The 12,985-nt window shown below is 45.7% G+C and overlaps 3 protein-coding genes across 3 annotated transcripts; 2 read left to right on the top strand and 1 right to left on the bottom strand.

The window, feature by feature from the left end:
* Positions 1-194: 194 nt before the first annotated feature.
* On the bottom strand, positions 195-1,894 carry LOC127588812 (glucose-dependent insulinotropic receptor-like). Its single transcript, XM_052047678.1, has 2 exons — positions 997-1,894; positions 195-784 (listed from the first exon to the last, which is right to left on the bottom strand). The coding sequence occupies exons 1-2, from the start codon at positions 1,505-1,507 to the stop codon at positions 195-197; spliced, it is 1,101 nt and encodes a 366-aa protein (XP_051903638.1). The 5' UTR covers positions 1,508-1,894.
* A 3,117-nt stretch (positions 1,895-5,011) lies between these two features.
* On the top strand, positions 5,012-11,135 carry LOC127588773 (kidney mitochondrial carrier protein 1-like). Its single transcript, XM_052047634.1, has 8 exons — positions 5,012-5,583; positions 6,516-6,654; positions 7,030-7,124; positions 7,207-7,292; positions 7,678-7,773; positions 7,851-7,975; positions 8,253-8,466; positions 8,666-11,135. Exons 1-8 carry the CDS (start codon positions 5,373-5,375, stop codon positions 8,705-8,707), a joined length of 1,008 nt encoding a protein of 335 aa, XP_051903594.1. The 5' UTR covers positions 5,012-5,372; the 3' UTR covers positions 8,708-11,135.
* A 75-nt stretch (positions 11,136-11,210) lies between these two features.
* On the top strand, positions 11,211-12,792 carry LOC127588776 (maternal B9.10 protein-like). The gene is made up of 4 exons (XM_052047640.1): positions 11,211-11,386; positions 11,488-11,625; positions 11,803-12,064; positions 12,344-12,792. The coding sequence occupies exons 1-4, from the start codon at positions 11,214-11,216 to the stop codon at positions 12,557-12,559; spliced, it is 789 nt and encodes a 262-aa protein (XP_051903600.1). The 5' UTR covers positions 11,211-11,213; the 3' UTR covers positions 12,560-12,792.
* Positions 12,793-12,985: the final 193 nt, after the last annotated feature.

Here is a 12,985-nt window from a genome sequence, read left to right as displayed (position 1 = left end):
GAAATAATGTACGACGAGAATGCATGTTGAAAGGCACAAGCAATTGTTGGCGGTGAACCAATGAGGTAAGTGGTGAGTAAATTGGGCCTCAGAGTCAAAGGGTTCTGGGTTGGAATCCCATCACAGTCTTTCTTCTTCACTCTGCTTTGGTCATATGACATGGAAGTGCCTTTTCTTGCCAAAAGTAAGACGGTTTAGGCTCCAGTTCGAGGCCGCCAGTTCGAGTCCGTCCTCGCCACTGAAGGTCTCCAACCGTAGACCGGTCCGGGAGCCGACCCCCTCCCCGCCAGGCACGCAAACATGTCCGCTATCTGCGTCCTCACCTCCCTCTGCCAACAGGCGTAGACGAGTGGATTGATGAGCGAGTTGGACATGCCCAGCAGCCACAGGTGGTTCTCCAACACCGTGATGAGCCGGCAGCTTTTACACAGCAGCTGCACGATGCTCACCACGAAGAAGGGACACCACAGGGTCAGGAAGCAGCCCACTAGCAAGGCCACGGTCCTCAGGGCCTTGACGTGGCTCCAGTAGCGGCTCCTCGCTTGGGGCCACTGGGAAGAGTGCCGGTGGACGGCGGTAGTCCGAGAGCCCGCCTGGCTGATCTGGAAGATCTGGCGTTGGTGGCCACAGGCAATCTTCAGGATGTCCATGTAGATGTACACAAACGCAGAGAGGACGGGGAAGAAACAGGCGCTGAACAGGACGATGATGCCCGTCGGGTAGATGACGGAGAAGAAGGCGCACAGGCCACCGTAGCCGTCCGTCTGCAGCTGGCGGACCATCACTGCGGACAGGAGGGGGAGGAGGATGAGTCGGGAAAGCCGTCGCAACGTTTGCCACCTAAAATCTAAAAATAGAAATAAAAAGCTTCCAGCAGTGCAGCTCAAATAAAACGCTGTGAAATGAAGATCCTTGAAAATACCAAATAAAAGATTCAGGTACTTCACATTAAAAAAGTCTCCAGATCTCAATCTACTGATTGAGTGATTTTTTTACCTGGTAAGAATCCCACGATGACCGAACAAGCCCAAAGAGCCACCAGGGATCCGGCCGCCGTCCCCTTTCCAGAAAACCTGGTGTACCTCAGGGGCACCTTGATGGCGGCGTAGCGGTCCAACGAGATCAGAAACATGGACAAAATGGACGCCGTGCACGGCGACATCACAAAGGCCATCCGCATCAAACAGCGGCTCTTTCCCGGAGCCGGGGATGTGAAGTTCCCGGCGCCGTGGCGGTAGTAGCGATGGTGGTGGTGGTAGTCCGTGGAGGTGACGTTGGTACCGAAGTCCTCTGTGGCCAGACCGGTAATGGCCAAGCCCACCAGGATGTCAGCCAGGGCGAGGTTGAGGACGAAGCACCAGCTCTGGCTGCACCTTTTAGCCAGAAGGCGCAGGAGGGCTGCAGCCACCAGAAGGTTGGTGCCCACGATGAGGCAGGAGGCCACGCTCAGGATGAAACCCGTCACCCGTGGCTTCAACCCGTCGCCCGCCGCCGCCGCCGCCGTCATGCTCGCTCTAGTCCTCTCGCGATCCCCGACACAGGCTGCGTGTGCAACTCGTGCACTCCCGCCGCCATCGACCAGCCAGTGACTTGATTAAATGAAGCTTTTTTTTTCAGACATCCCCCCGCGCCGGGTCCTGTACGGTTGAGTCATTTTCAAAAAAAAAAAAAAACAGCAGCTCGAGTTAACGTACAACCTGGCAGACCTACTTTACTCCCACCCGCCCTCGGGAGAGACATTTGCCATTACGGGACATTTTCCACTCAGCTTCACGCACAAACAGATATGGCTAATGATGTTTTTTCACAGCCATGCATGAAAGGACCTCACGTTAAAGGATTTCCATGATAGGGTCGTGATTCTGAAGGGAAAAAAATAAATGGTGGAAATAAAGTCAGGATTCAAAATGTTTTTGCTATACTAATTCTACCGGTGGTATTTTGATTACCGGTAACTTTTTTTTTTCCATTATATATGATCATTTGGACTTAATTCTTATAAAATGATGCAGTTCTCCAGCTCCGAGTACAATTCTCTGGATTATAAACGCAAAACCTTCCATTTGCGGGAGTTTCTGATTGGCCCGTCTTACTGAGTTAGTAACTGTCTTCTTTGTGTCTTTATTATGTACAGTATGCGTTATACTGCTCCCTGTTGGCCAAAGTGCACACACCTGAAGGATCAGCCCAATATCCATTGAACTGAGGCAAATCAAGATACAAAAACTATTCTTTTTTTTATTAAAAAAAATAAAATACCGTTACTGATTTTATACAAAAGCACGAGACTGTAGAGTGCTATTTTTCAAAATTAAAACATCATTAAAAACGGTTGTGTTTTGTGGGTTCCACTAAATTTTTTTGACTTGTTCTTGACTATTTCACCAGAGTTCAATTTTATAATAGACGGAAACTATGCAAATGCTAATGAATAGGAAACAAAAAACTACAACAGACGCTAATATATCGGACAACAACGGGAAAAAAAAACAAAACAGGAAATGACTTTGGACTGTCTCATTGGTGGTGTCGTTTCGTTGATGAGCTTCACGTGACTTGGACTAATGGCATCACAGCAACCCGAGAGCTTTTTATCAACCTGCAACCCCCACCACCGCACCACCATTCCCCATTAAAAACAAACAAAAATAGGTGCCTCCGCGTTTGACACAATGCATCGATGTCATCCAAGCGCCGCTGGATCTTTCAGGACCTTTTGAAAAGCGCCCGCCTCAGCAGTTAGCGTGGCTGGCGGGCTGTGGATTCCAGGTGAGGACTCCGCTTTGGGTTGTGTTTACGCCTCGAGACAACGCCAATTTCCTGACATCTCTTTTGTTTTCCTTTCGTTCCTTTTTCTTAACCAAGCAGGAGCTTTTTTTTTCCGAGGACAATCGGTAAGCAGAGGATGTTACAATGTTGTGCGAGATGGCCGTTTGTCTCGGGTACGCCGTTCACTCTGTTCTCGGTGATGTCGAAAATTCACGTGACTAAAGTCAAATACATTGAAATTAATCAACAAATGGATTAAATACCGAAAAAAATATTTTTTAAGAAGGAAAAAAAATCTGAAACTAAAATAAGGCATAACTACTCACCCTAAGATATTTGCATCCGCTTAGCATGATGCACAAAAAAAAAACGATCTTAAATTAGTCCTGCTGAGATTGGTTGGCAACCAGTTCAGGGTGTACTCCGCCTGCTGCCCGAACATAGCTGGGATAGCTTCCAGCACGCTCGCGACCCTCGTGAGGATAAGCAGATCAGATAATGGATGAATGGATCATTTTTACTGATGCGCAAGACATTGTGCGTTTGCCGTTGTCGCTTTCCGTTTGAGTTACAGGTTTAAGATGCCCGTGAAGAGCCTCCTGCTGGCCAGGCTGGTGTACTGCGCTCAGCGTGCGGCCAAGCTCTTTTGCGGTCAGCGCAAACGGCAGAGTGGGACCTCGCCCGGACCCCGGTGAGACTTGGTTGCTCTTTTAGGTACACCCTCACTTGACCCCTGCGTTCTTGTGGTTCGGCACCTACAAATTCACCTATTCGGTGATTTTTTTTAGGGGGGGTACAGAGGAGGGTACTTATTTTTTTTCGCGAGTTCACATGGACATTTAGAAACGATAGATTCACACTTGTTGGCTCCGTATTTTCATTCCCACCGCGAATATTTCCATTGTTGACTCTCTGTTGCCATAGCAACCTGATGTCGCTGTTCCAGCAGCTTTCCAAGAGGTTCACCGATTTGCTGCGCAACGTTCTGTGAATCCCGGCTGGGAATGATAGAATAAAATGTGGAAAGATGATAGTAATAGTCCACTCTAGGAAAATTACAATTTCCTGCTGCTGTGGGATCTTTTTGCCATGTTGTTTTTAACTCAATAAAACACCCTCACTGGCAATATTGTGATTGATTGTCATTATGTTAAAGACGAAGACGTCTATATTGATCGCATTTACCGTGAACAATATTATTCATTTAAAGTTACAAAGTCATATCAAAACGCAAGAATTATCACGTTATACGTATAAGGTGAAATCAAGAACTTTAAAATATGAATTTCATCACGTTATAACGTGGTGTGAATTTTTATTTATTCATTGCCTGGTAGAAGCCACAGCCTTCCGTACTTCCGGCAACTCCCCAGTTGGGCAAACTTATTTTGAAACTACTAGTGTATTTCACCTCGCACTGCGCTCGCACTTAATTCTGTCACCTCGTACAATAGCCCCAATTGTTATAATTCTTCGAATTACAACGAACAACACAATTTCACTTTGATACTCTCATGACCTTGCTTCGAACGATTGAGGCGTTTTACTTTGAAAGTTTGACCCGGAAATCTAGGCTGTGTCGCTTTTCTGTTTCACTTGACATTAGCTGAGTCCAGCCGAGCGAGACGGCTAACAAGTTTTTTTCTTTTCTTCCCCCCGTCGGTGTAAACCATGCGTGAGTCTTGACTCGCGGAAAAGCGATCTTAGTGGCAGTTTGTGGATTTTCTCGACTACGTCCAGGTATGTAAATACAATTTATTTGGATCGGGAATTATTTGGAAGTGATCCAACAGGCTAGAAATCCCCAGAAAATGCTAGCCGACAAGAGCTAATTCACTACGACGGCGTTCAAAATGAATCCTCAAATTATGTAGTAAAATTCCAAACGTATGAAAGAAATGTTAAAGTTACATTTTAATATTTATTCGGCGGTTTTGTTGTCGGACAACGTGACTTCATAAAGAACTTCAATTCGTGTTCCCGTGGACGGGTCGTTCAGATAATTTCGTCCTCCTCCAATTGAATCTCGGAGCGTTTGACTGACAGCGCAAGTCGGCCAATTACAACGTAATAGACAACGTGACGACGTTTGTGTCTCTTTCCGGCTTTACTGTCTGTGTTTGGAATATGTATAAGAACATATTTCAATATTACATGTTTAGTGGCATTCATATTTCCTGCCGTTGTCAATTTTGTGACTTTACAAAGGATATTTTAGTATGTGTTACATTCGAGGGCCGTTCCTCCAATGAGATCGCATAAATATTTGATTGACATGGTTGACAGCCCATAGCAGTTATCCAGCCGATTTGGCGATGTCTCGTGTCTTTTCTCAGCGCGTACTTGATATGTAGACATTTATATTCACTTGTATTAATCAAACCGTTTTTGGCCTCGTTGGGCCTTAATGAAAAAAATATCAATTAACTACGAGTTATTTTTACCGTTGTTGGAATCGCGTTGCGTACACGATTGATTGACGTGGCCCACAGCAAATAGCAATGATGCGGCTGTCGTGACGACGCTTGGCCTCAGTTTCCGGCCGCAATGTGCTTTCGGGTGCTGATGCTGATGAGGCAGCCCCTGCCGTTCTCGGAAGCATCATGTTTTTCACCGTGCTTGTTCGCCTGCTGTCACAGCGCTGTTGCGTGGACTTGTGCCTGGGCGGCTTACTCTTGTTCCTGGCCGGGCTGCAGCAGGCGGAGGCTGCCGCAGCCGCAGCCGCAGCCGCTGGAGCCCCCACGGCAGAGATGGTCAACCTGAACTGGAAGCCGTTCATCTACGGCGGGATGGCCTCGATCGTCGCAGAATTCGGTAGGTGATGCACCGCACCAACGATTGTGACTCGGCAATTAGCTTTTACATTTTTTTGGGTAAAGGTATTGACCCTGCAGGGCTCAAAATTATTCTTTTTTTTGATCATGTATTTAAATCAATTTTTATGAACAGCGTAAATGTTTCTATATTTGAGTGGGACTTGCCTATTAACCCGTCCCGTTATGTTGCAGTTAAAATAGACCTGCTTCTTCATTTAAATTTATGGCAGGAATATATTTTTAATTTTATATACTGTATACTCGGCTATGTTAAATTTTCTTTTATGTATTTTACTTAAATTCCATTTGAAGTTTCTTGTAGACTGATGCCTTTACTCTTTGAACTAAATTCAAATGCCATCAGTTCATTCCAGCCTTTTTGAGATGCGTTTTTAATAAGAAAAATAGCATTTCATAATAGTGTACTTTATTAAAACATACCGTATTGACATCATTAACTGCACTGTAACAAATTCAACAGCTTTTGGCACATTTCTTTCCTTCAATCCATTGGACATTGTGCTGCTCCTTCACTGTAATACAGACAAAAAATGTAACGTCAAAAAAATATAAAATCAATGTTATTGGTGGCCCGGCAGTCGAGTGGTTAGCGCGTCCACCTCACAATGCAGAGGTCGTGGGTTGGATCCCGGCTCCGGCCCTTCCCGTGTGGAGTTTGCATGTTCTCTCTGTGTCTGCATGGGTTTTCTCCGGGTACTTTGGTTTCCTCCCACATTTTTCCTTAAAAAAAGTCTCTCTACTGTATATAACTTTGTTTTTGTGTAACCACAGTGGCAAACATAACAGGAGGGTTAAAAACACACCCACAATGCGGTGGTACACAGTGTATTTGGCCTTTTTTGTATGCCGACACGTAATTGCTTCATTGTCACCACATTCCAATTGTTCATGATGTGTTTGTATTCTTAGGCACGTTCCCCATCGATTTGACAAAGACGCGGCTCCAGGTGCAGGGTCAGTCCCAGTACATGGAGGTGCGCTACAAAGGCATGTTCCACGCCCTGTTCAGGATTGGCAAGGAAGAGGGCATCCGAGCGCTCTACTCAGGGTAAAGGACTTTGCGTGTTCTATTCTGTCGACACCCAGAGCGAGGCAGAGCTGCGGTGCTGTTGGATGTGCGATGCACGGATAGGAGCATCAAACTTCTGATGTTTGAAATTGTTTCCACGAGAGCAGCGCTGTGTAATGCGGTGGTTTGGTGATCAAGTGCTGCATCCACAAGTGAAAATACAATTGATACTTTTTAATATCTTAATAGGCCGCTCGCTTTTTGTGAATTTGCAATTTGGACTAGAAGAAGCAGTGCATTGGCGCCTTCAAAACGAGCACATTTTATCGGGCAAGGCCCATGGACCACCTTGGAAAAGCAGCTGTAATTCTTTCTCCTTTGGGTATTTTGTTTTTTAACGTCTCCTCCTTGCAGGATCTCTCCTGCGCTCTTGAGACAAGCGTCTTATGGGACCATCAAGATCGGAACCTATAACTCCCTGAAGAGGCTTTTTGTCAGTCGCCCAGAAGGTCAGTACCACTCCACGTACGTACTTGTTTTTTTTTTTCATTCTATTTATTGTCAAACGTGTTGTTGTTTGTTTGATGACAGACGAGACCATGGTCATCAACGTCTTCTGTGGAGTGGTCTCCGGCGTCCTGTCGTCCTCGCTGGCCAATCCCACGGATGTCCTCAAGGTGACCAGTCTTGGCCTGATGGACAAAAGTATTGCAGGCTTCCTCCTGAGTTCAAAAGAAGCTGAGGCGGTAGAAATCTGACCTTTCACCTTCGTGCGTTTGTCAGCGCCCCCCCAGCGGCTCGGACAAAGACTTTTTCGAATAATTCTTGACCTGCATTTTATTGTTCCTGAAAGTTTACCTTGGCTAAACGGGCTCTGTTAAATGCTTGTTGAACATTTTCGTGAGCCATTTCATGGTCACTATGAAACCATTCTAGATTTCATTTGGTGCTACAGTGTAGAAACAGGCGAGGATGATGATCCTGCACCTCATATGCCTATTTTGTGTTGGTATATAGTGCCATTTTTCTTTCCCCCCCATTCTAAACCTCTTGAAATTGCAGATCCGAATGCAGGCGCAGGGCAGTCTGCTGCAAGGCAGCATGATGTCCAACTTCATCAACATCTACCAGACGGAGGGCACCAAAGGCCTGTGGCGAGTGAGTCAGGGGGGGGCCACTTGCAAAGCCGTCGCCGCCGTTTTCCCTGCTCACGTTTGTCTATCGGTGTCCCTCAGGGCGTCATTCCCACGGCGCAGCGGGCCGCCATCGTCGTCGGCGTTGAGCTTCCCGTCTACGACATCACAAAGAAACACCTCCTGCGATCAGGCGTCATGGGCGACACCATTTTGACACACTTCATGTAAGACTGTTTGATCATCACAATTCGGGTGTGGGAAGGGGAAGTTTGAAATCGGAGTGTTTGTCTTTTTTTCACATTTCTGCACTTGAGTTGAATATGTATTTTCTTGGACTGATTTTTTTTTTTTTAACTTTCTACTTGAATACAGGAGTTGAATCCGTACCGACCAAAGTCTTTGTTTTTACACAAGTGTCTCAACTTTTTGCCACTTAATCTTCCCATTGATCTCCTTTTGTTGTATATATATATTTTTTTTGCCCCTCCTGCGTCCGTGCAGTTCAAGTTTCACATGCGGCCTGGCGGGGGCGCTGGCCTCCAACCCCGTAGACGTGGTGCGCACGCGCATGATGAACCAGCGGGTGCTGTCGGGGGCACCCATGTACAAAGGCACGCTGGACGGCGTGATGCAGACGTGGAGGAACGAGGGCTTCTTCGCGCTCTACAAAGGATTTTGGCCCAACTGGCTGCGGCTGGGGCCTTGGAACATTATCGTATCCTTTGCATTGCCGTTGCTGTGGCAAGTCACTCGCGTGAAGTCCACGGTTTTATTTATTATTTTTTTAAATCGGGTAGTCACTTGTCCGACCGCATCACCATTGAAAAGCGACAAAAAAAAACTTAATTGAGTGAATTTTGGTGCAAGGGAAGTTTAGGGAAAAAATAGCTTGTTTTCCTTCACCTGCAGCTCAGTTCTTCATCACCTTCGAGCAGTTGAAGAAGCTCCCGTTGTAAGGTGGGGAGCGATCGTCGGGGCAGCGCCGATCTGTCGGACTGGTGTCGGCCATGCGGCATCTTGGGGGGGGGGGGAGACGCGGAAGAAAAAGTAATACCGGGAGGGTTGTGGCACCGGCGTCTATTCACACTCCTTTACCAGCAACTCCACCACAGCATCAGCCAGCCTCTCCACACACTCGTGCAACACCTCATGTGTATTTTATTTTGTCTTTTTTGTGGGGGGGGGGTCAGGGGGTGCTCTTTATTCATGGGTGACGGATTCTGTTTTCACCACAGTCGTGAGCACTGACACCAGGCAGCTACCGGTACTTTTATCAGGGCTCTAGCAGGAAACAAGACAGACAGATGGAGTTAGAACCTGGTTACTGCGGCACACCAGGTGAGTTTAAACCTCAGCTTTTCTTCAAAGATAATTCATCTAAAGTCACGCGCATCCGAGAGGCTTGAAATGTTTTGTCAGTCGCATTACAAGAACTTGATAGTAAGGTGCCATGTACGTTTATTATGTTTCGTTAGGCCGGCGATTCTCGAGGCTGAAAAAAGCCCGACGACGCAAGCATCAATCTGAACCAAAAGCCTTTGCTGCGACACTGGTAGAAACATAGCAGCGACGTGTATTTTGCGCTTTAAGGCTTGTGCGGGTCACGACTAACAACGAAAGTCAAACGTGCCAAAAGTAGGTTCACTCTTAAGTATTGCCTATATACTGTACTACTCTCACAATGTCTGTGACAGTCTTTTCGCATCGCTCTTGCAATCTGCCGATGACAAAATAAGCCCCTGACAACTGGAAGTTGGCCTGTTTTACTGCCACTTCTCTTCCCTCCCCCCACTTTCCCTGTGTGATAATATGAGCCGTTCCTTTCATGTCATCAGCAGGTTGCAATCGAGCCTGGAACCATCTTTTCAAGCAGGAAAGGGGGGGGGGGGAAGAGAAGGGACAATAAAACAGGCCAAAATCCAGACATCAGGGACTCTCATCAGCAAGTCGCAACAGACACATTGAGAGACTTAAAGAGTCACAGAAAGCTTCACAAGTGGATTAAGGCATGGATTAATATAGTCACAAAACTGTAATAAGGCACACAAGCGTCAAAAGAAGTCAGTCGCATCATTTTGAAAAAAAAAAAATCTCTTCTGAGTTCTGAGGCATATTTCTGGTTTTGGAAGGCAGATTTGGCTTTCACATGCTTTTCATTGGCCGCTTACTGAGAAACAAATCGGTGGTCGTCGTGCGGTTGGTAGTCTGCATCCATGGTCCCAAAACATTGAAAATTGCTCACTTTTGAAAGAATCGTTGCAGTTTTTGGTACTCAACCAAGCCTCGCATAACTTGTGTGCGTGTGTGTCTGCCGCAGAGTGAACCTTCGTATTTAATGATTATTGTTTGATACCTATTTATTTTCACGAGTGGGTCCAGTCTGGCGTTTTTGTTTCATTTAATTTATTTTTTGGAGTCGAACACGCTTAAATTGACGCTGCTTTCATTCCCGCTCACGCGTCTGTTTTACAATCAGACACGTCACTTTAGCGCCTAGTCGTTCATTCAATGTTACAAAAAAAAATGCTCAATTATACTTTTATGGGGGGTTATTTCCGCGTTTTCTGATTTTTGATTGTAGCTGTATAAAGCACTTTTTGCCTTTTGTTGTATTGAATAGAAGAACTGAAATATACTCCATAGGTCATCCAAATGTTTTTATAAAGGCACACTCAATTTTTGAAAACAATGCAACAATTTGCACTTTGGGCTCAGTTCTTTCTTTTCCTGTTGTTGTTGGCGGTGGTGCTTTTACTTGTTGAAATTGTTGACGTTTTATGCTGGTGGTTTTGGATGCAGATTTGTTGATTGTCATCTGTTGTGTGTCAAAAAAAATGGCTTCAATCCATGTAGACTTCAAATAATTAAAAAAAACAAAAATCAATAGTATCCAGTGATTTACTTTTCTTTTTTTTCACCCATATTGAAGAATAAAAAAATACAAAACAAAAATAAATGAATAAACATCATTAAAAATACAAAACCGTAAATCGATGTCACTTCCCGCAACCCTTGTGAGGATAAGGCAGATCGGAAAATGGATGAATGGATTTTTTTTTTTATCATTACCAAAAAAATATATATCGTTGATTTGAAAATCGATGAATTGCAAATGAGAAAACGGAAGAGCCGTTCGAGCAGTCCTCCCATTGGACCAATCAGATGGTTTGCTCCGCCCACATGCCAATTAATTCAAGTGTCGACAGGTGTCGGCTCATCCCACGCCAGACTTGTGACACCAGTCAAGTTAAGAGTTTGGAACAAGAAGGCTGACTTTTCGGTGGGGCGCCAACAGCAAATATGTTTGCTTGAGCTGTTCTAGTTCCCTTTATCTTCTTTACTTTTTTTTTTTTTTACTTGTCAGAGCACCCTACGTGCTTTTTTTTTAATAAAAAAAAATCCCACCTCGTTGTAGCAGAGAAGCAGTCTTGTTCTTTCAGGTGCTCCATTTGAAACGACGCTATGAAGGAGGAAATTGCCGCCGCCGTCTTTTTCATGGGCCGCGTGGTCAAGCGCTACGGGTGTCTGGACAACGACGGCCGTGAGCGCTTCGGCACCGCGCTCACGTCCGCCTTGTTTGAGAGCTACAAGAACCACTGGCACCCCAACGTGCCCACCAAGGGGCAGGCCTACAGGTATGCTTCAGTGTCACTCTTTGGGTAGCGTTTTCAAAGCATGGGACTTCTACATAATGGCCAACAATTCTAGATTTTTTTTTTTTTCTTCTCCGCTTTAGGTGTCTGCGAATGAACCGGGTACAACAACAGGATCCGGTGCTTCAGAAGGCGTGCGATAGAAGCAGCGTGCGCTACGAGGACCTGGGCCTGCCTCAGGAGCTCACCGTGTGGGTTGACCCCGGAGAAGTGTCGTGCAGGTTGGCGGACATTTTGTATCCAACAAGCCCAGAGGCTTGTTTATTTGAAAATCTAAATGACAAATGGTTTGCTTAATGACTGACCGTCCTCTACTGGAAATTTAATAGCATGGTCTTTGTCGTTATTTTTTTTAATGGAAGTTGCTTGAAAATTGAACGTTGAGACATGTGTGGCAGGTACGGCGAACACGGCACCCCCTTCTCCATCTCAAAGGTGGACGGCAGCCGGCGTGCCGACGGCCACTTCTCCCGGCGAGTCAACGATGCCGTGGAGCGAGCCAGCCTGGACGTACCCTCGGAGAGTTCTTCGGATGAGGATGATGATGATGATGGGGTGGAGGAGGAAGAGGGCGGTGATAGCAGCAGCGGGCCATCTGCTGCTCTCGGTGCCGAACCCAAAACCATCCCGACTGTTAGCAATCCCAAAAGCGTCTACCGGGTAAGTCGGCACAGGGAAAGACTGGTCGTACTTTAGCCACCTTATTGCTTGAAAGTACAGTATAGACTGAGGCTAGTTTTAGCCTTCTCCTTCCCACATACTTTAAACCCTTCAACTTAACTTTGAGGTTTTTTTAAAGCTAATTCAAATGTAACGTTACCATTGGATTTACATTTCCTCCTTTTACAGTTAACTCAAAATCTACCCAAGTAAAATAAGTACTACTTTGTTACGTTCCATCACATCATTATCGACGTGTATTTTACAAACACCCTTTAGTTCAGCGAGTTTGCTCCTGGCGCACCCCAGACATGGCTCACCCACCCCAAAAGGAAGCCATTCGGCGGGGACACCTTCCTGCCTCTCGTCCCTCTACCTCATCTCTCACCACAGCACCTGGCGGGCTCCAAAGGTTTCCATTCCTACCGGGCTATGTTTACCTTCACTGGGCCTCGTGTGGATAAGTACCACTGGGTCAGCAAGTCCCGCTCCTAGAATTTTCTGGATCATCGGTGAAGGGAAAAAAAAGTCTCAGGGCTGTTTGTGTCTTTGAAGGAAATGGTTTTGAATATTTGTGCATGATTTAACTTTTTTCACCCCTTTTTTAACGTCTTGACACAAGTGTTTTTAAGTAATTCTAACTGTAAATGTGTTTTTAATCACCGGTACCTGTGAATAAAGTAAATTGTGAACTGTAGCTCAAAAGAAATAAACAGATCCGTTTCAGATGGTTTGTGTTAATCCCTCGGTTACTTGATTGTGTAGCCACTGTGCTCAATGTAATGTCTGCTACATGGACTACTAAGGGACTCATCCTAGAATAATGTTACCCAGGGGGAATAAAAACCGTAATCAACATCAAGATGCATCTAATTGGCCTTTTTCTTTTTTTTACACTGGGGGGATTACGTGTTGATTAAG

The sequence above is a fragment of the Hippocampus zosterae genome, chromosome 16, assembly GCF_025434085.1.
Source record: "Hippocampus zosterae strain Florida chromosome 16, ASM2543408v3, whole genome shotgun sequence".
NCBI lineage: Eukaryota > Metazoa > Chordata > Actinopteri > Syngnathiformes > Syngnathidae > Hippocampus > Hippocampus zosterae.
This window is presented reverse-complemented; position numbering and strand designations above follow the sequence as displayed.

Excerpts from the sequence above, each read along its gene's own strand:
- LOC127588773 (XM_052047634.1), top strand. The coding sequence starts at position 5,373 with ATGTTTTTCACCGTGCTTGTTCGCCTGCTGTCACAGCGCTGTTGCGTG. Across the intron at positions 7,125-7,206 it reads TTTTGTCAGTCGCCCAGAAG|ACGAGACCATGGTCATCAAC; the intron begins GTCAGTACCACT and ends GTTTGATGACAG. Across the intron at positions 7,976-8,252 it reads ACCATTTTGACACACTTCAT|TTCAAGTTTCACATGCGGCC; the intron begins GTAAGACTGTTT and ends GCGTCCGTGCAG.
- LOC127588776 (XM_052047640.1), top strand. The coding sequence starts at position 11,214 with ATGAAGGAGGAAATTGCCGCCGCCGTCTTTTTCATGGGCCGCGTGGTC. Across the intron at positions 11,387-11,487 it reads ACCAAGGGGCAGGCCTACAG|GTGTCTGCGAATGAACCGGG; the intron begins GTATGCTTCAGT and ends TCTCCGCTTTAG. Across the intron at positions 12,065-12,343 it reads ATCCCAAAAGCGTCTACCGG|TTCAGCGAGTTTGCTCCTGG; the intron begins GTAAGTCGGCAC and ends AACACCCTTTAG.
- LOC127588812 (XM_052047678.1), bottom strand. The coding sequence starts at position 1,507 with ATGACGGCGGCGGCGGCGGCGGGCGACGGGTTGAAGCCACGGGTGACG. Across the intron at positions 785-996 it reads CATCGTGGGATTCTTACCAG|TGATGGTCCGCCAGCTGCAG; the intron begins GTAAAAAAATCA and ends TCCTGTCCGCAG.